This window comes from Nerophis lumbriciformis, linkage group LG26 (genome assembly GCF_033978685.3).
Source record: "Nerophis lumbriciformis linkage group LG26, RoL_Nlum_v2.1, whole genome shotgun sequence".
In the NCBI taxonomy this organism is placed as follows: domain Eukaryota; kingdom Metazoa; phylum Chordata; class Actinopteri; order Syngnathiformes; family Syngnathidae; genus Nerophis; species Nerophis lumbriciformis.
In genome coordinates, this window is record NC_084573.2 from 15,331,599 (window position 1) to 15,359,460 (window position 27,862).

The 27,862-nt window shown below is 40.0% G+C and overlaps 1 protein-coding gene across 2 annotated transcripts in view; it reads right to left on the reverse strand.

Annotated features, from left to right (window-relative positions):
• Positions 1 to 4,026: 4,026 nt before the first annotated feature.
• The window catches only part of smek1 (SMEK homolog 1, suppressor of mek1 (Dictyostelium)), a 43,094-nt gene continuing 19,258 nt past the window's right edge, over positions 4,027 to 27,862 (reverse strand). Inside the window, exons 5-15 of one of the 2 annotated variants that reach the window (XM_061987327.2) lie at positions 26,922 to 26,999; positions 26,724 to 26,840; positions 22,463 to 22,579; positions 15,226 to 15,357; positions 14,955 to 15,057; positions 14,703 to 14,861; positions 14,452 to 14,621; positions 13,086 to 13,225; positions 10,960 to 11,144; positions 10,448 to 10,659; positions 4,027 to 5,072 (exon numbers count right to left, since the gene is read on the reverse strand). In XM_061987327.2, coding sequence (XP_061843311.1) covers positions 4,947 to 5,072; positions 10,448 to 10,659; positions 10,960 to 11,144; positions 13,086 to 13,225; positions 14,452 to 14,621; positions 14,703 to 14,861; positions 14,955 to 15,057; positions 15,226 to 15,357; positions 22,463 to 22,579; positions 26,724 to 26,840; positions 26,922 to 26,999 — 1,539 coding nt within the window. In that variant the 3' untranslated portion in view covers positions 4,027 to 4,946. Of the gene's footprint in view, positions 5,073 to 10,447; positions 10,660 to 10,959; positions 11,145 to 13,085; positions 13,229 to 14,451; positions 14,622 to 14,702; positions 14,862 to 14,954; positions 15,058 to 15,225; positions 15,358 to 22,462; positions 22,580 to 26,723; positions 26,841 to 26,921; positions 27,000 to 27,862 lie in introns of both variants that reach the window. The other variant, XM_061987326.2, reaches the window with a different exon arrangement.

The following is a 27,862-nucleotide window of genomic DNA, read 5'->3' on the forward strand; positions in this document are numbered from 1 at the left end:
TGGAATGCCCTCCCGGTAACAGTTAGAGATTCTACCTCAGTAGAAGCATTTAAGTCCCATCTTAAAACTAATTTGTATACTCTCGCCTTTAAATAGACCCCCTTTTTAGACCAGTTGATCTGCCGTTTCTTTTCTTTTCTCCTCTGGGGGGCGGCACAGGTCCAGAGTCGGGACCCGGGGTGGACCGCTCGCCTGTGCATCGGTTGGGGATATCTCTGCGCAGCTGACCCGTCTCCGCTCGGGATGGTCTCCTGCTGGCCCCACTATGGACTGGACTCTCACTATTATGTTAGATCCACTATGGACTGGACTTTCACAATATTATGCTAGATCCACTCGACGTCCATTGCATCCGGTCTCCCCTAGGGGGGTGGGGGGGCACCCACATCTGCGGTCCTCTCCAAGGTTTCTCATAGTCATTCACATCGACGTCCCACTGGGTTGTGAGTTTTTCCTTGCCCTTATGTGGGCTCTGAACCGAGGATGTTGTTGTGGCTTGTGCAGCCCTTTGAGACATTTGTGATTTAGGGCTATATAAATAAACATTGATTGATTGATTGGGTTCTTGGTCAAATCCCTGACTAGACTGAGATGAATGCAGCAATGTACATCCTGGGTGAAAGCAATGCTTCGCATCCAACCTGATGGAGCTTGAGAGGTGCTGCAAAGAGGAATGGACAAAACGACCCAAAGATGGGTGTGCCGAGCTTGTGGCATCGTGTAGAATTTTGAGGACGAATTTCCATTTTGGACCAAGGCTGTGGTCAGAGTCAGTTTTAAGTTGAACCCACGATGCAGGGAAGAGGCGTGAGTGCAGTCAAAACAAGTCTTTAATGTCTGTTGCGACACAAATACTTCAGGCAATACTCTACAGATGGAAAAAGAAAACACCAGGAGAAACTGGGCGAAATAAATAAAGGTTCTAATTACTACAGAGGATACTTACAAAGGTTCTCAAGGACATTAGCAACAGCAAATAAGGATACCGGGAAGTTAGTTACATGCAAAGTGTGACACTATCCACCCCCTCATCAGACGCCCCCTGGCGGTTTACCTGGCTTATCGGGAAACATGCGGTAAAAGTCGGACAGGAAGGAGGGATTGAGAATGAGTGCCCGAGATACCCATGAGTGTCCCTCGGGAGCATGGCCCTCCCAGTCGACCAGGTACCGGTAGCCCCTTCTTCTGACGTCCAGTATGCTCCTGATCAAGTAAGTGGGATGGCCATCAACCAGCTGAGAAGGAGGAGTGGGTGGTGGACGAATGAGGTCACAGGAGGTTACAGGTTTTAGGAGAGACACATGGAAGACAGGGTGAATTTTGAGAGACCCCAGGAGTATGAGCCTGACTGCTGCAGGATTGACAATTCTCTCCACTTTAAAGGGATCCACATAACGAGGGCCTAACTTCCTGGAACTGGCCGCCAGGGGCAAGTCCCGGGCAGACAACCAGACCTTCTGGCCAGGAACATAGGCAGGAGCCGGAATCCGCTGGCGGTCAGCCGCTCGTGTCTCTTGCCAGACACAGCGGAGTTGGGATGCTTCAGAGAGTAGGGAGGATTGCTTCTCCTGGCAGGGGAAGGCGGGCAGTTGAAAACCGTAGGCAGCATGGAACGGGGAGCGGCCTGTAGCAGAACAGTTCAACGTGTGGGCATATTCCACCCAGGGGAGGTTAGCCGACCAGGACACTGGGTGCTGGTGGCACACACAGATCGAATCGCCAAGTCTTACCGCTAGACTGGTGATGGTTTCCTGACGATAGGCAGACCTTCTGGCCAGGAACAAAGGCAGAAGCCGGAATCCGGTGGCGGTCAGCCGCTCGTGTCTCTTGTCAGACACGGCGGAGTTGGGCTGCCATAGCGGGTAGGGAGGATTGCTTCTTCTGGCAGGGGAAGGCGGGCGGTTGAAAAACGTAGGCAGCATGGAACGGGGAGCGGCCTGTAGCAGAACAGTTCAACGTGTGGGCATATTCCACCCAGGGGAGGTTAGCCGACCAGGACACTGGGTGCTGGTGGCACACACGGATCGAATCGCCAAGTCCTAGTTGACGCGCTCAGTCTGACCGTTAGATTGGTGATGGTTTCCTGACGATAGGCTCGCCGTAGCTCCCAGGGACTTGCAAAAAGGCCTCCACACAGCCGAGGAAAACTGCGGACCTCTGTCAGATACCAGGACAGATGCTATGCCATGGAGACGAAACACATATGGAGTACCGGCAGGTTAGCAGTCTCCAGTCAGGAGGGGAGTTTTCAGGGAGAGGGATGAAGTGGGCAGACTTGGAAAATTTGTCAACTGGAAGTATGACTGTGTAGCCCTCGGAAGGCGGAAGGCCCGTCGCAAAGTCCAGGGTTATGTGAGACCAAGAGCGGGAAGGGACCGGAAGCGGTTGAAGCAGGCCCGCTGGGGGACGGTGAGACGACTTGTTCCTGGCACAGACAGTGCATGCAGACACAAACCTCTTGATGTCTGCGCGGAAGGGAGGCCACCAGAAACGCTGAGCCAACAAAATAGCTGTGCAATGGCAGGACACTTTGGACTTGTCGGGCCACTTGAGGACCTCGGAACGTAGGACCTGTGGCACAAAAAGGCGTCGCCTGGACCAGTCCTTGCGCCTATAGAGTCCTTGATGGGGGGGGACATCCTGGATAAGGTGTCTGGCTTGCTGTTTAGTGATCCAGTGTGATAGATGAGGGTGTATGAGAACCTTGTCAAGAACAAAACCCATCGCGCCTGGTGAGAGTTGAGACACTGTGTAGAGCAGATGTACGCCAAGTTCTTATGGTCCGTATACACCATGAAAGGATGGATTGCGCCTTCTAGCCAGTGCCTCCACTCCTGTAAGGCCAGCAGCTCCCTGTTGCCGATGTCTTAGTTCCTCTCTGCTGACGTCAATCGACGTGAGAAGAAGGCACAGCGGTGCAGCTTTTGATCAGAAGTCGACTTCTGGAAGAGCACCGCCTCCACCCTGGTATTAGAAGTATCTCTCTCAACAAAAGAGGGCGGAAAGGGTTTAGGATGCACAAGAACAGGAGCAGAGGTAAACCGGGATTTAAGTCTAGAAAAAGTGCGCTCAGTCTCCAGGCTCCACACAACCGGCTGCTTATTTGATGTAAGTGTAGTTAAGGGTTCAACGAGTTCACTGAAGTTGCAGATAAAATGATGACAAAAATGAGCAAACCCCAAGAATCGTTGTAGCAATTTTATCGACGTGGGAGTGGGCCAACTCACCACAGCCTGAGTCTTGGCTGGGTACGCCCTAATTTGACCCTTCTCCACAATTAAGCCTAACCGAATACGCATGGAAAGCGCAATTCTCAGCTTTAACAAAAAGCCGGTTCTCTAACAGGGGTTGAAGAACATTTCCATCCACCGGCCTCAATCATGCATTAAATTGATAGTTCTGGGGCCATAAATCGTTGAACTTGCACTTACCCATTTTACGCATATAATTCGGCTTTGCTGTGGGCTTTCGTTCAGTTTTCTTCTCTGCTATGTTGAGCCGTAGGAGGTGCGCGATTAATTCCGACCGGGCAGCACAGGTAGCCTACTTTAGTTCCCTTTGTATTTACGTTACAGGCTATCATTATTGAGGACGCTATAAGTTATATCGTCCTCAAGAATCGAAACATTTCAAAGCAAGACTTTAGTTAATGCATATTTTAATTAAGTCACAGAAATAGATTTTTTGGACCTTTTCTGAGATTTTAGGAGAATTTTAAACATTGTAAGGCCTTAAATACAAATTGTAGGATTAAAAAAAAAATTAAGACCCCACAGATACCATGTCTACGGTTTTTAAGGAGTATGCTGAAAAAATGTTTTGAACTGAACCCGGGTGCAGGCATGGTGTCATTCCCAGACCTAAAGTAGGTACAACCCACAAGGAAACACTTGAAGACAAACGGTAGTAAGACACCTTAAAGCAAAGATCATTTTAATGGTCCCAAGTATTCTGAACAACTAAGTGTACACTCATGTAAAAGAAAAAAAGAAAAAAATGAGAAGATATGACAAACTACATCACATCTAGAATTCCACTCAATCTTTAATCAAGACGGGATTACAAATTTCTCCAAAAAATCTGCAGTTTCAAAGGGCAAAATGGTAAAAGTAGCTCACCTACTGAGGTCTTTTAAAAACCTGTTCAAGTGTGACTGAAAACATCCTGAACATTTAAAGGCAGGTACTCTTTTGTTGTTGTTGTTATAATTTACAAAAACAAACAGGAGAATGGTTTTGCTAGACAAATCAGAGCAAGAAAATGAAACGAAGAGAGAAAACTGCTGGCTTTTTGTTTGCTCCCTCCTTTTGGGAGAAATAATGTCCACTGAGTACTGACAACACTGATGACATCATCAGAATACAACAAAGACGGCTCTCTGTGCCACACGCTGCCTCCTACCGGGTCGTGCATGCTAACTTAAAAAAAAGAAAAACAGATAAGGAGAGGAAGAAAAGAAGATTCTGGAGAGATTATAAAAGGGATGAGTGTGTGAGTGTGAATTGGCTGAACCATTTGGGCAACTGATGTCCTTCCCTGAGTGGGGGCGGCGGGGAGACAGACGGATCATGATCCGAGTCCACAATCTCTTGGGATTTCTGTCTGCATATACATGTTTGTTTTGTATCAGTTTCTTTACCATGGTGAGACCTTTGGGTCGGGTTGGAGACCGCTGACAAACTTAAGTGCGACTGTTCCCGCCCCCTTGACTTGACCCTCACCTGTGTTGTCCTCTCTCAGACAGTCTGGCCTCCTGATTGGCACTTGTTTGAGTTGGGCTGCTCTGACGAGGACGAGGCGTGTTTCCCCTTATCTGTTCCAGTCCGTCTCCTCTTGTGACCACCAGCAGTGTGTGGCTCTCATTCGTTCCGTGTGTTTACAAGTTAGATCATTCCCATGTTCAGAAACTGTCTGAGTGGAGCACAAACTGAGACCGCGGCGCATCTTTAGGAGTTCAGCTTGGATTTTTTTGAAGGTGGCAGAGGGTCATCTTTACTCTCTCCTTCTTCCTCCTCCTCCTCTTCCTCGTCGTCATCATCATCGGGATAGTCCACCAGTCCCACTAATCCTCCCTGCAAAGGACAAAGTACTTAATGTTTAGTGGTGGGGCTGGGCGATACGGCCTTTTATTAATATCTCGATATTTTTAGGCCATGTCACGATACACGATATATATCTCGATATTTTGCCTGAGCCTTGAATGAACACTTGATGCATATAATCACAGCAGTATGATGATTCTATGTGTCTACATTAAAACATTCTTGTTCATACTGCATTAATATATGCTCATTTTAAACATTCATGCAGAGAGGGAAATCACAACTAAGTAAATTTACCAAAACTGTATTTATTAATCAGTGGCACAAACATTCATGTAACTTCCAAAACAGAAAGTGCAAAATTGTCAGACATTTTAAAACAAGCTATTAGTGCACTTTTGTGCATGATGTCACTAAGATGACATACCAAAACAACACTAAATTAAAGTGCACTTTTTGTACAGAACGCCACTACAATAGTTTAAAACAAATAAAGTGCACTTTTGTGCATGATGTCACACAAGATATTTCAATAACTGTCAAATAAAAATTAGATGTATAATAGGAAATCCAATAGTGTATGTCCTTCACTATGTGGTAGGTTCCTGCGGACGTTATCTCTTGTTGACTATTTTTTTCATACAATGTTGATCTGGAAATTCCCGCTTGAAGCCAAACCACCACCAGACGATAGACCCCGTGCTGTTTTTCTTGGGAATTAATTATTCTTCGTTCAGTTGTTACCAGATTTGCACCTTCTTTCTCTCGTATTACCACTCGCACCACTGCTAACGTTACCCATGCCGCTACCTCTCTGCTTCGCGAGAGCGTATGACGTTGCACACGCGACAGTATGTGACATATGTAAGAAGGTGCGCTTGTTTTATGTCTCTGTGAGAAGGAGAGACAAGAAAGATTGAGAAAAGCCTGTAGTGTAATGCCCGCAGCTAAAAGCAACTGCGTGAGAACGTATACTCGAATATCACGATATAGTCATTTTCTATATCGCACAGAGACAAACCCGCGATATATCGAGTAAATTCAATATATCGCCCAGCCCTATTAAGTGGTCTCCATAATCCAACCACAGTCAACTCTACTGACAACATTGGGGTTCACCAAAGCTCAATTTTAGGTCCCATTCTTTTTTATCTTTACATTAGGGCTGCACAAATACCATATTTTTCTAACTACAGGGCGCACTTAAAAACCTTTCATTTTCTCAAAACTCGACAGTGCGCATTATAACCCGGTGCGCCTAATGTACGGAATAATTTTGGTTGTGCTTACTGACGTTGTAGCTATTTTATTTGGTACATGGTGTAATGATAAGTATGACCAGTAGATGACAGTCACACATAAGAGACACAAGTAGACTGCAATATGACTCAAGTAAACAACACCAAAATATTATATGTTCCATTGAAAATATAGAACATTACACACAGCGCTCAAAAATCTATCAAAATGTTTTAGTACAACTTTGGTAAGCTATGAAGCTGCACCGCTTGATGGATTGTACTGTGCTTCAACATACGAGTATTATTATTGTGTGTGTAAGGTAAGACATATCATCTGGCGTTTTGTTTCACAATACTATGCAAAACCAACTTTTCTTACCTTCTGGTACCTGCTGATCTGTATTTGGGACCTGCATAAGTCCTGAAAATGTGCGCGCTTCTGCCTTTGTAGTCAATAAGCTTCTTTTTTTCCCCTCTATCTTCTTGTTATGGGACATTCATCCTCCGCTGTTGCCATTTGTAATATAAAGTAGTGTAAAGTTCTTAGTTATATCTGTCAGTGAACTCGCCATGAAAGCGCTAAAACATACCGGTGTAGTGAGTTTACATTATTCACCCAAGAAACTTTAGTTATTAGAGAGTTCCGGTCGGACATTTTTTCTCGGGCCTTGTCGTTGTTTCCGGATGAGGAGATGCTGCTTCGTTATTGATTTAAGTAAAGTTTGAATGTCATTAAAACAGTTAGCTCCATCTTTTGACACTTCTTCCACTCCCGTCCTTGCACGCTACACCGCTACAACAAAGATGACGGGGAGAAGACGCTGTCGAAGGTGAGCCACGTCAATAAAACCGCCCACAAAACAGCACATCCTAAAGCGACTGTCAGAAAGCGACTTGAAGATGATCTGTAAAACATAATCAATGCAACATTTAGACGAAAGAACCACCATTACATGTTATGTAGATCACAAAGAAGTGTTTTACATTTGAAGAAAAATAAAATAGTATGACCCCTCTAATGCGCCTTATAATCCGGTGTGCCTTATATATGAAAATAGACCTGACTACACCCTCTCATCGGCAGCACGCCTTATACTCCGGTGCACCCTATGGTTTGGAAAAAACGGTAATCGACATGGAGGTTTTAATTGGTGCGGTTATGTAACCGCAAGAGGCTAAATTATTTTCGCTTCAAACAGGGAAAGAGGTCTCACTCTATGCATCGTTCTCAGCACCTGAGCATGTTTATGTTACAGGAGAATTCACTGAAGGCAGTGAGCCCTCTTTAGTCATTCACAATCTTTGTTTCGATGGGCGGCGAGCGACTTCGCGAGACCGCACATACAGGAAAAACAGACAGAGAGCCTTGCGACTCGCCAGTGAAAAATGATTGTGGTGCATGTCCACTTAATGTAACTGAAGATAAGCATAATGCTAAAATGTTCTAATCATATTTATTACTACATATTAGGGTTGTCCCGGTACCAATATTTTGGTGGCGGTACCAAAATGTATTTCGATACTTTTTTAAATAAAGGAGACCACAAAAAATTGCATTATTGGCTTTATTTTACCAAAAAAATCTTAGGGTACATTAAACATATGTTTATTATTGCAATCGAAGAACAATTTTGTGCTTAAATAAAATAGTAAACATACTAGACAACTTGTCTTTTATTAGTAAGTAAACAAAGACTCCTAATTAGTCTTCTGACGTATGCAGTAACATATTGTGTCATTTATCATTCTATTATTTTTTCAAAATTATGAAGAACAAGATGTAAAAAAATATTTTTAATCAACTTGTTCATTTATTGTTAATATCTTGATATTTTCTGTTTCAACATGTTCTATCTACACTTCTGTTAAAATGTAATAATCACTTATTCTTCTGTTGTTTGATACTTTACATTAGCTTGGGATGATACCACAAATGTAGGTATCGATCAGATACCAAGTAGTTACAGGATCATACATTGGTCATAATTTAAGTTCTCATGTGTCCAGGGACGTATTTCCTGAGTTTATGAATATAATATGAATTTTTAAAAAACGAAAAAAGATTTTGTGCCATAAAAAATATTGATGTAATCATAGTAGTATTGACTAGATACACTATTGTACTTTGTATCATTACAATGGATGTCAGGTGTAAATCCACCAATGGCATTTGTTTACATTGTGACGCCGGATGTTTAGCTATTCCTCATCCTACAGGGATGATACTTGTAAGAAACTTACTTTTTTTGTCGCCATGGAGGCGAGGATTAGTGCTTTAGAAGAAGTTAAAACACTGCCGACTGCAGATGGACATTCGCCGCTAGCTAGCTAGCCATGTCTGAAAGCACCTCTTCCTGAGGGCGTTTCAGTGTTCAACTTTATCTTTAGTTTTTAGGCCAAAATGCGTCTGTTCTGCCTTTTCTGTCAACACACTGTGTCTGCTTGTAAGTACTCTGTGATTGTGTGCTGCCAAACATGCTCCTCTGCTCGTAAAACCAGCAATGTCACGACGTGACGTCATGCCCGGGAACCGGTACTTTTCAAACAGAGTATAGTACCGTTTTTGATTCATTAAGTACCGCAATACTACACGAGTACCGGTATACCGTACAACCCTACTACATACATGTATTTTTATGTGCAAAGCATCATGCAGGGACATCCACTGTTTCAAGCAAATATTAAAAATAAACTTAGTCGCGTGTCTTTAAAGTGATAATGTAAACAGTCGGTGTAAAACTATAACGCTCACTTTAGTGTCTTTCAGCTTTTACTTTCGAAGAAACAGTGTCCTCCACAGTGGACACGTTTAAAGCAGTTTGGAAAATGCTGTTTCTCCGAAAAGTAAACTAACAATTTGACTTTTAATAATGTAAATATCTCACAAACTGATGTTTGGCTTTGCTGGGTACAAATATATTTTCTGGGTGACAGTTTATGAGGAAGCCGAGTGTAGCTGGATAGGCTCATGCCCTCCTGAGACATCGAGAGAAACAAACGATGGAAAAATATATTGATGATTTATCAAGTAGTTCTTCAGTTGCCTCTTATTTCCAGAGTTGGACATTTTTTTTTGGTGATTACCTCCGTGCTCTGCGACGTGACCGGCTGGCTTTGTGTCGCCTTGGAAACGCTCAAGGCGAAAGTATCGCTTTGCAGAAAGCAGGCTGTCTTACCTCTGAGGTATATGGGTTATGTTTTTCGACTCTGTCTGTTAGCAAAATAACCCAAATATTTATTGGAAATATTTTGATGACATTTTTCAGGAAAAGTCTAAAAATAATTCCTCTCATCGACCACAAACACACTTCACTTCCTGCTTTTAAGCAGTTCCACACCCCCACCTTCACTAAAATAGGGACATTGTCAAGGCTCAAACCCAAAATTCATATTAAAAATGTTTCTTACGGAACAATTTGCTTCACTATACCAACTTTACGAACCCTGTTCAAGAACCAACTAAGTTTGCAAATCAAGGTTCCACTGTATTAAACATCTACAATTATTACACAACTCAGCAGCACGCATGCTGCCAAGGACCAGAGGGTGGGGCCATATTGCACCATTTTTAAATGCCTTAATGGCCTTGCGCTTTCTTATCTATCTGACCTGCTTTTGAGATATCAACTCTCACAGATCCTAAAGGTCCTCTGGCACCTGCCTTTTATCTTTATCAAATACCAGAACAAAGACCCACGGTGAGCCGACATTCAGCTACAAAGGCCCCCACCTGTGGAACAGCCTGCTGGAGAGCCTCAAGACTGATATTAGGAAAAAACAATTTAAAAAAAACAATAAAGGCACACCTTTTTAATCAGGCTTTGTACTAATAATTTTAAACTCTTCTTAGGTTCTTAACTTTTATTGTTATTTTTTATTTCATTAATTGCAATATACATTATTAATACTACTATTATGTTTGTTTTATTTATTATTTATATCTTATATTTATATACATTTTAAAATATATTTTATATTATTTTATCTTAGAATACAACATATAGAATTGTAGTTATTCTACAATGGCTTTTTTGTTCAATCCTCAATGCAATGCCATGTTTGGTATTGTCAATACTACTGAGTGTGCATGCGTGCAGGTGTGTTTTATTCTTATTCTTTTTGTGTGAAATAAAATAAATAGTTTGAAAATAGAGTTTGACGTACCTTTGTGGTTACCGCTACGGTAGGGGGTGAGTTCCGTGTCCCTGAGACAGGAGACTCAGGTGAACCAGGAGAACCGGGATTCAAGGAGGTGGATGAAGGAGGACTTGACAGACTAGTTTTGGTGGAGCCAGAAAAGGAGAGCTTGAAGCTGGGATTCTGCCTGCCTGACAAGCTTGACTTGCCCAGAACGTCCTTGTCGTCTGTGTCTTTCACTATAGGCAAAGAAAGACGAATGATGCTACTTAGGAATTTCTTCACAGGTTACAAGACCTTTTTAGGACGTTATCCAAAATTCCAAATGCCAAGCATAGAGTCCATTACACACTCTTTTGGTACGATATTTATTCTCAAGGGCTATGTATACTTTTGTATTTCCTGGTCAGCCTGTTCATCATTTCAAGCATTACTGTCACTGAGCTAGAGGCTTGTGTATTGTTTAAGCATGAATGAAGACGCCAATACTGGAAGTCTCACTGCTTTTCAAAAAAAAAAAATTTTTTTTTAAAACTTACATTTCTTTCTCTCCATGAACTTGCTTATAGGTTCCATGAGGTCTTCCTCATTCTTCGCCTTGTCAGATACCACAGCCTCGCCATCTTCAAGGTCTTCTTCGTCCGTGTTGAACCACATCTCCTCTTCGTCCTCCAGTGTCCGTGCGTCTCGACGGAAGCGGTGGTTTCTCAGGATGGAGCGCATGCTAATGAATGATGATAATAACAAAACGCACATTGTAGATGGTTTGTAACAGTATCGTGGAGGTATTTATTAAACTAATTGACAACAAGCTTTGGTAAGAGATTCGTAATGTATTTTAGTTCAATACTGAATGAGTGTGTGTAGAGCTAGGCAACATGGGAAAACATATCACAATACTTTTTCATATCAGTCGATATCAATATGTATCACGTTTAGGGATGGGCAATATGGCTAAATGCTGCCCAGTGCACTCAACAGTGTGGAAGGAATTATGGCTACGGCTAATATGGCCCAAAATTTACAGTACAGGCCAAAAGTTTGGAAACACCTTCTCATTCAATGGGTTTTCTTTATTTTCATGACTATTTAGATTGTAGATTGTCACTGAAGGCATCAAAACTATGACACCTGTGAAGTAAAAACCATTTCAGGTGACTACCTCTTGAAGCTCATCGAGAGAATGCCAAGAGTATGCAAAGAAGTAATCAGAGCAAAAGGTGGCTATTTTAAAGAAACTAGAATATAAAGCATGTTGTCAGTTATTTCACCTTTTTTTGTTAAGTACATAACTCCACATGTGTTCATTCATAGTGTTGATGCCTTCAGTGACAATCGCAAATGTAAATAGCCATGAAAATAAAGAAAACGCATTGAATAAGGTGTGTCAAAACTTTTGGCCTGTACTGTATGTTGGAGAAAACATCTGGAAATAACACGATTTCTCCATAAATCGTATGATAGATGGACGTTAGGCTTGAAAAAAGAAGCATCGTCTACGCTAAAAACAACACAACATTTATACCATAAACACACTTCTGACATTTTTTAAAGTTTATTATGTACATTTGACACTTTTTGTTGGATATAACTCATCGTATGCATACTATTTGAAGCCAACATCACACACGTCACTTGGCCAAGTCTCCTGACAGAGTGAGACGAACTGTAGTTACTGACAGTGGTTTCCTGAAGTGTTCCTGAGCCCATGTGGTGACATCCTTTACACACTGATGTCGCTTTTTGATGCAGTACCGCCTGAGGGATCGAAGGTCACAGGCATTGCCGCTTACGTGCAGTGATTTCTGCAGATTTTCTGAACCTTTTGATGATATTACAGACCGTAGATGGTGAAATCCCTAAATTCTTGCAATAGCTCATTGAGAAATGTTGTTCTGAAACTGTTCGACAATTTGCTCAGGCATTTGTTGACAAAGTGGTGACCCTTGCCCCATCCTTGTTTGTGAATAACTGAGCATTTCATGGAAGCTGGTTTTATACCCAATCATGGCACCCACCTATTCCTAATTAGAATGTTCACCTGTGGGATGTTCCAAATAAGTGTTTGATGAGCATTCCTCAACTTTCTCAGGCTTTTTTGCCACTTGTGCCAGCTTTTTTGAAACATGTTGCAGGCATCAAATTACAAATGAGCTAATATTTGCAAAAAATAACGTTTATCAGTTTGACCGTTAAGTATCTTGTCTTTCACAGCGTATTCAATTGACTATAGGTTGAAAATAATTTGCAAATCATTGTGTTCTGTTTTTATTTACCACTTACACAACATGCCGACGTCACTGGTTTTGGGTTTTGTAACTTTGTGTTGATCAGTGTTGATGTTGCTGCAGTCATCTTTAGTGGGTTAGTCTTGGGGTTTTTTAGAATGTGGAATAATTATTGCTACCAAAATTGTATCTTATTATTATTAAAGAAAAGTTATTTTGCAATATTTATAAATATTGTTTATTTGCCCAGCCCTTATTGCATGGTAGTCAAACAATATACAAGTAAATTGTGCTGAAAATATTGTATTTATTAAAATGCAACAGCCTCAGCCATCTGGTTGACCTTCCATCTCTACTACAGTAAATATACCGTACGTGACACAAAGATGCTAATTGGAAGACATACAATCCCATATCGTGTACTAGGAATAACTCACCTGTCCAGTTTAGGGTTATCTTGCCTCTCCCGCTGCTGTTCATAACGCAGCTTGAGGCCCTTGAAAGTCTGGACATAGTCCACATCTTCCAGAGCCTTCCAGTAATTCTCTATTATATGAGCAGTGAGAGATTTTACATCCTCCTAGGGAAAATGGAGAGACAAGAGGGGAGGGCAGGGAAGGTTGGAGAGGGAAGAAGACAGGAAGTTTGGAGTGCAGGATAATGATGTGCATAAGGAGAAATGTGTGTGTGTGTGTGGGAGGTAGAGGGGGAAATAAGTAAGAAACAGAAGGAGAGGGAGGGAAGAACACCGAAATCATTAATATGCATCAATGAAAGTGTGTTTGCATTGCACTTGAGCAATCAGTCTGCATTTAGGTGTACAGCTTGTTAGGCATGTGATAGTACTGTTGGTCCTCTGGTTACAAATGACTGTGATGGAAGTTGAGTTAAGGTTCTCACAGACTCAAACGTACACAGGATGGGTGTGGCTTTGGGATTACTTGCTACCTACCGGCAGCTCCGAGCAAAGTGTTGAATGCTGCCAGTCAGAGATTGAGCACATCAAATGTCTGAAATTGTCTCAAAGGTGAGTCTTGGAAAGCATTTCATTCATCATTGGCCTGAAGTTGGTTTTATGATATGCCGTAGTAGCAAAATGCAGACTGGTGGATTGAGGATTTGTGGGTCGATGTGAAAAATACATGCCTATCAGGGTTTTGTGTGACACCAGTGCACAGAGAATCAGAATCAACAATAAAGCTGATTCTGATTCTGAGAGCAGATTCAGCATGGCAGTAAATTTGAGATTTGCGTACACAGGCTTCGCAGACTCCACGCGAACTACATTACGCCCAACTTTAGGCCCTTTCCCACCGCAATAACTTTTACAGACGGTTTCCCCTGTGTTTCCACCAAAAACTACCCGGGTCGAGTTTTTGCCAGCTAGGTATCGGGGGCAGGCTGTGATGTCTAACGCTGATTAGTTGAACACAGGGGGCGTCCCCTAAAACTTCTTTTTTGAATACAGCTCCGCCATTTAGAGAACGCAAGACAACTTATTAATTTCCACAGACCTGTGCAGGTTGAGCCGAAATAAACATAGCAGCCTAATGTCTGTTTATAGCGAGTATGGATAATTTAAACACACGGTGGTGTAGTGGAACTTTTGCGATTAAATAATCACCGTGTTTTTAATCAGGATTAATAGTAAAACCGGTTAGTGGTTGCATCCCTAATGGTATATAAACATTACTAATAGGGCTGTAGCTGTGAACAAAAGCTTTGCAGGTGAGTTTTGTTGTGAGCATCTGGTTTTCTCACACCAAGAAATATAAAAGATAACAGATATAGAAAAATACTCACCACACGGACATACTCAAACATCTCAATGATGGCCGAGTTCATGAGATTGTAGCGCGAGCCATTTTTGAGAAAAGCCTTAACGACAGGCTCAAAGAGAAAGTTTCTCATAATGTAGCGGTTGTAGAATTCGTCCTTCAAGCCGATAATTCTCCGCATGAAGCGCAGAGCACCTGGTGACACAGGAACCGGCTTTGAGAACAAGAAAAAGCCAACCACGTTGGGGTGTTATGTTGTCGGAGCTCAAAACTCACATAGTGCCAGAAAAGCATGCTGAGAGGCAGTGAGCACCAGTACCCTCCTGAGAATATCCTTGTTGATGATGTAGTTCTTGATGTGATAGGTGTGATGCTCGACACAGAATGTCAGCAGTTCCAAAATTAGGGCTAATAACTGTGAGGTCTGGAAATCATCTAAGAGAAGATAGAATGAGTTTGTTTAGCTGTTGATTTAACACAAATACGTACAGTATCTGATTTGCCCACACTCCTCCAGACATGCAGTACCTTTGCTGGGCTTTTCCTCTGCGGTGTTGGCCAGTAGTGGAGCTGACAGGACATGCATACAGTGCTTGTAAAAGAAACTGAGGAACTCAGTCTTTTCTGTTTTCTGGAGAGAGAATAAGACAATGTGATGTAACCAACAGTCACTAAATAAGTATAATGTGATGATAACCCCAAAATACATGGAATTTTCAGTCTGGAGTTGCAACGCAAGACTTAAAATACACAGAAATGTGTGCCAAACCAAATGCGGTTGTGTAGCATGCAAACTCACATTTGCGGTAGCAAGCATGTTTTCTGGGTCCACCAGAGTTCGGAGCAAACCCATCAGTTGCACTGCCCCCCCTAACTCTGGGTCTGTGTCACAGATCATGTGTTCTATGATGAGGTTGATCAGAAGGATGTCCTGGAAGGCCAAAACATAGATTTTTCCAATTAGTTGTGTCATCATTTCATACAGTGGTACGTCCGTTTGTGCTCCAAAAAGTCTGACAAAGGCTGAATCGTATTAAAACAATTCATCTGTTTTAGACAACGAAAAATTCTAAACAAAAACTGCACTTTTTTTTTGAAAATTTTGCCTATCGTTCACAATCATTATAAAGACAAGAACACACGTCTTTTTTGGGGGGATTTTAAAGATGATAAAAAACACTTGGAAGATGCGTCTAATAAGAATCACCGTTGTAACCTTAAAGCCCTCTAAGATAAATTCAAAACCCTCCATCAACGTTTTGTATACACACTGCGAGTCTATATACAATGTAGTAACAGACAGTATATAACAATATGTAATATGTTTAATATTTACCCTATTTTGATCATTTTGATCAATGGCTGACTTCTTCAACGCAATGATTTCCGTTTCCATAGCAGCGCACATCCGACTTCCAGCAACAACTGTGTATTTCTACTTCCGGATACAAAACGCTTGTGTGTGTTCTAAACATGGCAGATTTTGGAACAATCAACAAAGACGACTATTTTTGGACAAATGAGGATTTACAACCTTATCTTTTTGAAGCTGAATGAATGGAGGATGAACTGCTGATTCTAGAGGCCATCACGAAGAAAAGGGTTAAACATTGGAGCAGACGAAAGTCGATAGTGAGCTAAAAGCGACTTCAAACTGCAAAACATAAATGGCGTCCTTACCCCAAATAAAATAGAAAAAACATTCCCGGCCAGCTGGACCAAAAGGACAACTGTCTTTAAATTGATAATGATACACGTAGCACGTCATGCGTGTTATTACAACAGTACATACGCTGTCTGCCTGGCTGTGTACAAACAAAACAAGAAATGAGGGCTAATACTTTACAGCTACTGTAATATGATTGTTCATGTTCTTCAGTCTGTACAAATTGGTGTCTTATTGCAGTGTTGTGCATTACAAACTCAAACGTGTTTTGTCTTGTCCTAGAAGCTAGCTTATCTCTTGCCGTAGTTAGCTTTTACGGCTAATACCGAAAAAGAGTTCTTCAGTGTCCGCTCTTACAATAACAATGTCGCTACAGTTTGGTTATCATACAGGTTACGGAACGTAAATTAAGTATTGGTGACAGTTTTTCAATGCATTTTTAAAGTGATTTAGAGGTAGAATTGATTGCTCCATTAGCTGCATTGTGAGCCACCAAGAATGAGCCTAGAATGCAAAAAAAAAACAACCTTTTGTCTTCTTGTCTCTCATAATGATTGTAAACGAAAAAGGGTAGTTCCCTTTAACAATAGTAAACGGCAGAGCTATCTTTGAATAATGATTTTTAGAGTCGAATCTGATTTGTTAGATGTTGCCCATTGTCAATAGATCTATGGTGTCGTTTTTTTGTTTTTTTTAAGCAATTGTGAAGATATGTAGTACTGTTCACCGGTCACTAGAAATTATACAATGTGAGTCTCCAAAAGTAAAAAAAAATCTATGAAATGATTACAATCTTTCATTAAAGAAAACAAAAAATAGGTCTTATTAGCACTTTTTCCACCTCAAAGAAAAAGTCTCAAACAAATAAACATGATAGAGATTGGATGGTTTTGTGAGGTCCTTTAGTAAGGTCAGCATCAGTTCTGGCGCAGTGCCGAAAATACATTTAAATTTGTTTATCTAGGAAGTAAGTCCGAACGAGCTTTCCAGAGGTGATCCTGCGGAAGGATCGTTAACGTTGCCAGAGAGAAGCAATGAGGGAGGCTTCCTGCCAGAGCTGAGGCAGCCTGTAGGCAGCCGTGTCCAACTTCCGACTTTGTCCCGATAAAGGTGTGCGCTGGCACGGCACGCTCCGTGTCTGACGTTGACGTGTCCAGACGTGCACCGCCTCCCCCATCTAGGAACATGTTCCCAACACATCTGCTGTACGCGGAGGTACTCACGGAGGTTTAATGACTGCTGATTCAACTGCGAGGTTTATAGTCGAATCCGACTCCTCAGAGTCGAACCATTAAAACGTTGACTAGTCTACAGTAGAGCTAGGCGATATGGACGAAAAAGTGTATCTTGATATATTTTTACTTAAACTCGATATTCGATATATATCTCAATATATCTCAATATATTTTCCAGTGAAAGTATATATAGAAAGATATAAATTTTTGAGCGAAATTCAGTGAAATTGAAGTGGATGACAACTGTACTGTAAACGGTCAGTGGCACTTTTATTACGGTAACCCAGTTAGTCGAGATGGGTATTAACAGCACAGAAAAGAAACCGTTTAAGTAATACAGAATTACATAACGTAAATAAAATGGAAAAATGGTATTTCTATGTGAAATAAATAACATTGCTGTGCAAATAATACAACATGTATCAAACTCAAATAAAAAAGACATTTGCAGGGAGACACTTTTTAATTCCCAGTCGACAATGTAATGGACTGTCACACATGGTTCTGGTCAGCGCCAAGGAAGTGACTTGACTTTTTTGGCAGCATTTCTGGTAACTCGAAAACAGTTTTGATTTGGGCTTACATGGTAAACAACTCAAATTAATGTTTTATCCAGACGCATACATTTGTCCATATATGGCCAAGTAGTGGTTTCCTGGACGTCGTCTACATAGCTAAAAGAAAAATCTAAAGAAGAGAATCCCTCTGCCATCTTCCACTAGTTTTTTTTAATATATAAATTGCACGCTTGAATATTCCCTCTTCTCTTCTACGACTCTCTCATCATTTGGGATGTCTGTTGTGATTTCCCTTCTTGGTTCCATGACTCGCTCTATCTTGCCTCTGATTGGCCTGTCACTAATGTTTTGCCCTAATCTCAACCAATCGTGACTCATCATTGTAAACAACCAACCAATCATTGATGTTCTTATATGTACAAGCATGTCTTGGAAGGAGGAAGGGGAGAACAAGGAATACAAGTAAGCGGTGTTTGGTCATTTTAACGTGAAATAACTTATATCGATATTTTCTTAATTCATATCTTGTTTAAAAATATATCAATATATCTTACAAACTTGATATATCGCCCAGCCCTAGTATACAGTACACAAAAACTGGTGCACAATGTTTGCCAAAATGTTTGTCAAAAACCGATTCCCTAAAAAATGGGGTGTACGAAACTCTAGGTAGTGTTTAATTATCAGCTGTTTTTTATTGCAAGATTGAACACCACTGATGTTTAATTAAGGCAGTCTTCAAATAGTAGGGCAGGCCGGGGAACATGCTTTTTTTGCCGTAACAAAATATGATAAAGCGTAAGACGCACTTGGCTTCACTGTAACCACGGTGGGAGACGAGGAAAGACCGGTGGGTTGTTTCCTTTAAAGTTAATAAGCTTACAATGTTATGCAGAGGTTTAGTTAATAGTAATATAGACTAGACCTGGGCAAATTAAGGCACGAGGGGCCACATGCAGCCCGTTAAGCTTTTCAATCTGGCCCACCAAACATTCCCAAATATTATTTTTTTAGATCTTTAAGTTGGAAACTGTAGCTGCCATTATGATGTGCAGTGATGTTTTCTAATGACCGTAAGTCTTGAACTATATAAAGTATTTGAATGGTTGGAATCTGCACTTTGGCATGATATACTAGTTACTATGGTAATAGGGGTGTGGGAAAAAATCGATTCGAATTCGAATCGTGTTTCTCACGTTGTGCGATTCAGAATCGATTCTCATTTTTAAAAAATCGATTTATTTTTTTAATTAATTTTTTTCATTTATTTTATTTTATTTTTTAATTAATTCAACAAAACAATACACAGCAATACCATAACAATGCAATCCAATTCCAAAACCGACCCAGCAAGACTCAGAACTTCAATAAACAGAGCAATTGAGAGGAGACACAAACACGACACAGAACAAACCAAAAGTAGTGAAACAAAAATGAATATTATCAACAACAGTATCAATATTAGTTACAATTTCAACATAGCAGTGATTAAAAATCCCTCATTGACATTATCATTAAGACATTTATAAAAAAAAACAATAGTATCACAGTGGCTTACACTTGCATCGCATCTCATAAGCTTGACAACACACTGTGTCCAATATTTTCACAAAGATAAAATAAGTCATATTTTTGGTTCATTTAATAGTTAAAACAAATTTACATTATTGCAATCAATTGATAAAACATTGTCCTTTACAATTATAAAAGCTTTTTACAAAAATCTACTACTCTGCTTGCATGTCAGCAGACTGGGGTAGATCCTGCTGAAATCCTATGTACTGAATGAATAGAGAATCGTTTTGAATCGGGAAAGTATAGTTTTTGAATCGAGAATCGCGTTGAATTGAAAAAAAAAACGATTTAGAATCGAATCGTGACCCCAAGAAACAATATTGAATCGAATCGTGGGACACCCAAAGATTCGCAGCCCTAATGGTAATCTAATTAGTTACTTTGGTAATCTAATCACAGCAGCTCAGACGAGAGGCACCAAGCAGTGTGGGTGGGGTGCGTTTCCACAGAGTGTTTTCAGAGCGGCCAGCCTGAAATGCGGGTGTCAGGGACAGACGCAGAAAGAGATTTTTACAACAAAGTTTTAAAGCTTAGTGATATCTCAGATATATCAGATTGTAAGGGGGGTTTATTTTACCCTTCGCGTTAATATTTTGCTGTGTTTGTTGAATTTTTGTTGCGTTTGACTTGACTGTAAAATATGTCGATCGAGAGGAGGTGTGACGTTCATTTGTTGTCAATATTCAGTGTTTTATCATTCATAGTTAATATTGAAAATCCCACACTTTATTTTCCATGTACATTCTGAGTGTCTCATTCAGTAAAAAAAATGTTAAATTCTGTTCCGTTTTTTTAAGGTGGTCTGTCATGTCATAACGTTTTTAGCATTCCATCAGACATTATTGAGTGGTTTTGTATTAGTGTTCCTAAAAATAAATATACCGGACCCCAGACACATTTGTTTCTCTAAATTCGACCCCGGAGTCAAAATAATTGCCCAGGCCTGGTATAGACAAATTATAATATGTATAGTCACGGTGAAGAGTGGGGGCAGGAGGCGCAACATATTTTCTGCTATCAAAGGGGGGCTTAACAGAAAATAATTGAGCACTGATTTAAGGTGACATCACTAGGGCTGTCTTCAAATGGTCAAAAATTCGATTCAACAGTCCCATTCGACGATCAACCTCGCATTCGAATTGTCTGATATCAAACCCCTTCGATTTAATACCTGCTGGGGCCATGTGTACAGCGGGTGTGTTGAGAGGATAAACTGATTATGTTGCCTTCTTTAAATATCAGAACAACATTATTGTATGTAGCTGAACAGTTTTTGGAGAATGTTATAACATAAATATTACCTGCTTACAATTTCCCTTCAGCTTTTCTCAAAGGTGTGATGTCACATCTCTAAAATCAGCTGGTGTGTTTTGGACTCCCACATCTCTTACGATATAAAATATATTTGTCTGCAAACAAGAATATTTTACTTATAGTGTTGGAAAGATGTTTTCTATATTGGGGACGAGATCGAGGCTTGTTAAGACGCCATGCTGTCTGACACAAAGCTCGCAGCGCCATCATCTTTCTTTGGCCGGCTGAATCCGATCATATACCAGAGTCAAACTTTACGGAAAATGGACATGGCGCAAGGTCGCACCACAAGTGAAGCTCTCCTCATGAAAAGGGTAATGATCCTTTCGCAAGTTCCCATATGGAGACTTTGTTACAACTTTCACTCGCTCAATTTAGTCAAGTTTGACCTCCTGGTGCCGGGCAACAGCCAAAGACCTCACTAAACTGTGGTTTAGCCTTTTTTTGAGGTGGAAAAATCTTTGCTTTGTTCACATTGATGTAAGACTGTTCCTTTCATAAGAATCTTTAACTAACTTTGGAAAATTCACATATAAGTGCGATAGTACTGACACATAGTGACCAGTCAGTATACACTAGAACAAAGGTGTCAAATTCAAGGCCCAGGGGCTAGATGTGACCCGCCACTTCATTTTATTTGGCCCTCAAAAGCCTGGAAATAATATGTATCAATAAAGTACTGTAACTTTTCTTACTAAATGTATTCTTTCTTTCTATTCTGGGAGAAAAAAAAATACATGTACTCCATGTAATCACATATTATGTTAACTTAAATATTGTATAATTATGCAAAAATATATCATCAAACATTCAAACCATTTTTAAAATAGAAATAAATATTACAAACAATTATTTCAAAGCAAGTTATCCATCAAATTGTGCAATGTAAAAGTAGCAATAGATTTCATGGAAAAATTGTGAAATGTACTGTGTTTTTTACAGCCTTTTTCTCTAAATGAAAAAAACAGTACTTTTTTTTACTGTGAGTAACTGTGGTGCCGTTTTGGCATTTACAATAATACATAGAAAAATCTACAGTTGTTCATTTGCAGTGAAAAAAAAAACAGGCAGCTCAGGTGCCAACATCTTACTGTAAAATTGCAGGTTTTTTATTTACAGTAAAAAAAAAAGTGATGTAAATTTTACAGTAAAATTCTGGCAACTGAGCTGCCTTTTTAACCATAAAAAAGTAGTAATGTTTTTCCATTTACAGTAATATACACTAAACTTTGAGGTGAAATTATTGCAATTTACTATACTTAAATTTTTTATTTTAAATCTAATAAAATGCGTTAAAACATTGTGTAATAATACTGATAAAAGCGGCCCTATGGGGCCAAACATAACTGCAAAGTGGCCCTCAGTGAAAACGACTTTGACACCTCTGCACTACAACATATCATTTCATGTTTATTTCTTTTTAAAAGAACGCCATTTATTTGACTGATAGTTGACGTTCGTCAAAATCTAACGAATCGTACTCGATTAAGAGAATCCTTCGTCGATGACAGCCCTACATATCACAGAAGCTGTTGGGTTATTTTTACACTCGCAGTGTTAAAATTAAACTAAAAATGTTTCTAAAAGTTTTACAACGACAACAATTTGACCATGGAACGGTGGAAAAAAAGTGGAGGGACAGAATCTTGGAGGTTCCACTGTAGTTTAGAACAATTACACAGAACTGCACATAGAACTGACAGGAAGTTGCATTCTCCAAGTACTCACGTCGTCATTTTGCTGAGGCTCCTGCATGACAAACTCTCGTACCATGGAAGGGTTGTACTCCACCAGATAAGAGAAGATATCTGTGGCAGCCCCTCGCACTTGGACATCATCCATTCCCTGTTTCACAAGAAGAGGGTCATATCACATAAATAAGGAAATGCTGTTAAAGAGGAACTGCCCTTTTATTTGGAATTTTTCCTATTGATCACAATTATTATGAGAGACATTAACACACGTCTTTGTTTTTAATAAGATTCTACAGATGATTAAAATGCTTGCAAAATGCGGCTAATGGGAGTCACTGTTGTAGAGGTTAAAACCCTCCATCAACGTTTTATATACACACACAGCAAGTATATGTATAATGTAGTAACATACACATTCATAACAATATGTAACATGCATAATGTTTACCATATTTTGGTCATTTTGAGCATCAATGGATCTCATTTACTCAGCGCATTTATTTTTGTTCCCCTAGCAACGCACTTCCGTTAGCAAGCGTGTGTTTCCGAAAGTACGAACACGCATATGTTCGTACTTTCGGAAACACAGGCTTGCGTGTTCTAATCATGGCAGACTTGGTAATAGACGACGAATACGGCTATTTTTGGACAAATGAGGATTTACAACTTTATCTTTTTGAACTTGAGTATACGGAGGATGAACTGCTAGTTATAGAAGTGAGCACTAAGAGAGCGCGAAACGTTGGTGCAGACGGAAGCCGAAAGAGTGAGTAACACAACTCTGCAAATGTGGAACTTTAAATAAATGGCGTGCTTACCTAAAATTCAACTGGAAAAAAACGTCAGCTTGACCAAGCGGTCCATCGAGTGAGTCGCTATAATATCGATCATGATAGATGCAACACGTCATGTGTGTAAGTACAATTACATACATTGTCGAGCTAATTGTGTACCAACAAAACATTAAATGTGGGCTACTACTTTACAGATACTGCAATATGATTGTTTATTTCAAAATTCAAAAGCCATTCAGCTGCTGACGCAGGAGTTAACTTACGGCTAATAACGTAGCATGCTGTCAAAAGGCAATGTGTTTTGCTACGCTAGATACTAGGATTGTACGATACACCGGTACTAGTATAGTACCGCAATACTAATGAATCATATTCGGTACTATATCGCCTCTAAAAAGTATCGGTCATCCACACCCCCAGTTCCCTGTCGTCATGTCATTACATTGCTGGTTTTGCGAGCAGAGGAGCATGTTCGGCAGTGCACAATCACAGAGTACTTACAAGCAGACACAGTGTGTGGACAGAAAAGGGAGAATGGACACATTTTGGCTTAAAAACTGACGATAAAGGTGAAGTTATAACACTGAAACGCCCTCAGGAAGAGGTGCTTTAAGACATGGCTAACTAGCTAGCGGCTCAAGTCCATCCGCAGTCGGCAGTGTTTTAGCTACTTCTAAATCACTAATCCTCGCCTCCTTTGCGACAAAAAAAGTACGTTTCTTACAAGTATCATCCCTGTAGGACGAGGAATAGGTGAACATGCTTCACTACACACCGTAGCTCACCGGCGTCACAATGTAAACAAACGTCATGGGTGGATCTACACCTGTAATCCACTGTAATGATACCAAGTATAGGAGCGTATCAGTCGATACTACTATGATTACATCGATATTTTTTAGCATCACAAAATATATATATATATTTTTTAATTTATATTAAGTTTATAAACTCAGGAAATACTTCCCTGGACACATGAGGACTTTGAATATGACCAATGTATGATCCTGTAACTACTTGGTATCGGATTGATACCCGAATTTGTGGTATCATCCAAAACTAATGTAAAGTATCCAAACAACAGAAAAATAAGTGATTATTACATTTTAACAGAAGTGTAGATAGAACATATTGAAACGGAAAATAACCCGATATTAACACTAAATGGAACTACCGTATTTTTCGGACTATAAGTCGCAGTTTTTTTTCATAGTTTGGCTGGGGGTGCGATTTATACTCAGGAGCGACTTATGTGTGAAATTATTAACAAATGACCGTAAAATATCAAATAATATTACCGTATTTTCCGCACTATAAGCCGCACCTAAAAACCACAAATTTTCTCAAAAGCTGACAGTGCGGCTTATAACCCGGTGCGCCTTATATAAGGATTAATATTAATATTCATTTTCATAAAGTTTAGGTCTCGGAACTACGATATACAGCCGCCATCTTTTTTCCCCGTAGAAGAGGAAGCGCTTCTTCTTCTACGGTAAGCAACCGCCAAGGTAAGCACCCGCCCCCATAGAAGAGGAAGTGCTTCTTCTTCTACTGTAAGCAACCACCAAGGTAAGCACCCGCCCCCGTAGAAGAAGAAGCGCGCAGGTATTACATTTCATTTCATTTGTGTGTTTACATCTGTAAAGACCACAAAATGGCTCCTATTAAGAGACACGCGTACAACGCAGAATATAAACTCAAGGCAATAAGTCACGCAGAAGAACACGGAAATAGAGCAGCAGCGAGAGAATTGAACATAAATGAATCAATGGTGCTTAGGTTGAGGAAGCAACAAGATGACCTGCGCCACTAAGACAGGGAGACAGCGCCGGACGACATACGCCAACATCTGCCAGTGGATCGTAAATGCCTGGGCGGATATATCAGTCTCAACTGTAGTCCGAGCTTTCCGGAAGGCAGGATTCACGGAACTGCTGGACAACAACAGCGACACTGACTCTGATGACTTCGACGAGACGGAGCCGGCCATTTTGGATGACGTATTCGCCCAATTTATTAATTCAGACACCGAAGAAGAATTCGAGGGATTTATGGATGAGGAATAACTTCAGAAAGTGAGCTTTAAATGTTTATTTTGTGTGTTGTGTGACATTAACGTTCGAGCAACGTTGAGTTATTGATGTTGCTATTGCTCTGCACCATTTTGAGTGTTACTATTTTTGTGATTGCACATTTGCACATTACATTTTGGGGGTGAACAGAGTTGTTAGAACGCTGGTTTGTAATATATTATTAAAGTTTGACTGACCTATCTGACTGTTTTTTTGACATTCCCTTTAGCGCAGCGTAGGTGCGGCTTATAACCCGGGGCGGCTTATAGGTGAACAAAGTTTTGAAATATGCCATTCATTGAAGGTGCGGCTAATAACCCGGGGCGGCTTGTAGTGCGGAAAATACGGTATTTAGCTCATTCACATAAGAGACTAGACGTATAAGATTTCATGGGATTTAGCGATTAGGAGTGACAGATTGTTTGGTAAACGTATAGCATGTTCTATATGTTATAGTTATTTGAATGACTCTTACCATAATATGTTACGTTAACATACCAGGCACGTTGTCAGTTGGTTATTTATGCGTCATTTAACGTACACTTATTCAGTTCACTATTCTTTATTTATTTTAAATTGCCTTTCAAATGTCTATCCTTGGTGTTGGGTTTTATCAAATACATTTCCCCGAAAAGTGCGACTTATATGTTTTTTTCCTTCTTTATTATGCATTTTCGGCCGGTGCGACTTATACTCCGGAGCGACTTATACTCAGAAAAAAACGATAATAGAAATAATAATCAATTTTTACAGCTTGTCCTTTATAATGTTGACAAAATAATAGAATGGAAAATGACAATATGTTACTGCATACGTCAGCAGCTAAATTAGGAGCCTTTGTTTGCTTACTTACTAATAAAAGAAAAGTTATCTTGTATGTTCACTATTTCAATTAAGAACAAAATTGCAATAAGACACATATGTTTAATGTACCGTAAGATTTTTTGTTAAAATAAAGCAAATAATGCCATTTTTTGTGGTCCCCTTTATTTTGAAAAGTATTGTAAAGTACAGAGAAGAGTCAAAAAAATGTTCCATTTACTGTTGGTATCGGGACAACACTATTGATACAGTTCCTGACTGTTGGCTCTTACAATAACAACAGCTTTGTTGTTATACAGCTTACAGAACGTAAATTAAGTATTGTTGGCAGTTGTTGGATGCAATTTTAAAGTAATTTTGAGGCAGGATGAATTGCTCCCATTGCAAGCCAGTCATTACGATCATTAAATATTAGAATGCTAAAATAACAAAAAACTTTTGGCTTCTTGTTTCATAAAGATTGTAAATGATAGGCAAAATTCCAAAAAAGTGCAGTTCCCCTTTAAATCAAGAAGAACAACAATAGGCCGCTCGGCATTTAAGATGTAAAGCGCATTACACAATCCATTATTTTTTGTTTAAGAAATCAATAAGTGTCTCTACTCACCAATATGACCTCTAGTGCAGGTAGAATCCCCATGTTTGACAGTGTCTTGAAGAAGGCATCTCTGTTTTGAGGTTGTAATGTTTGTGAGAACGCGCAAAATTCCTTCAAGAAGTTAACCTGTAGTGGGAAAGGCATGCACATTTTCAACTTCTCACCCTTTACACGTTTGGTTTAATTGAAATAAAACCAATGCAATACCAGTTCATGTCTTTTGTCGTCGTCTGTAGCCTCGTCTGTTAGCTGTGCAAAAAGATCGGTCAGGAACTTCTCGTCGTCCTGAATCCCATAAAAAAGAAAATGTGAGTGCCATGTGTCAAATAGATCTAAAATACATTTTAAAAAAAACGTTTTGTTTTAGGAGAACCAATTATACAGTACAGGCCAAACATTTGGACACACCTTCTCCTCATTCAATGTGTTTTCATTATTTTCATGACTATTTACATTGTAGATTGTCCCTGAAGGCATCAAAACTATGAATGAACACATGTGGGGTTATGCACTTAACAAAAAAAGGTGAAATAACTGAAAACATGTTTTATATTCTAGTTTCTTCAAAATAGCCACCCTTTGATCTGATTACTGATTTGCATACTCTTGGCATTCTCTCGATGAGCTTCAAGCACACCTGTGAAGTGAAAACCATTTCAGGTGACTACCTCTTGAAGCTCAGTGTGTTCATTCATAGTTTTGATGCCTTCAGGGACAATCTACAATGTAAAACGCATTGAATGAGGAGACGGTGTGTCCACACTTTTGGCCTGTACTGTATATTTAAAAAAAATAAAAAAAATAAAAGTGTTGCGTCCATTAGTAATAAGGAGTTTAAAAAACATTGTCCGATTATTTTGTCTATTTTCCTGGTAGCTTGAGTAGTTTTTTCTCTCATTATTAATACTGTAATACTGTAGCTTTCAAACATAGCTACAGGTACTCTAAGTAAATACTGATTTTGTCCTTAAGACAACTTCACGCTAAATGATGAGGGAAAATTGCAGTCAACTTCTGGAAGTCCCCTAAGACAACAGCACACGTTTCAGTATTTTACCATCCCAGCATGACAGGTTTACCAAACACTTCCTAATCTCTATGGCGACAACCCCACATTTGCGGTGTTTGCACACAAAAGGTAACACGAT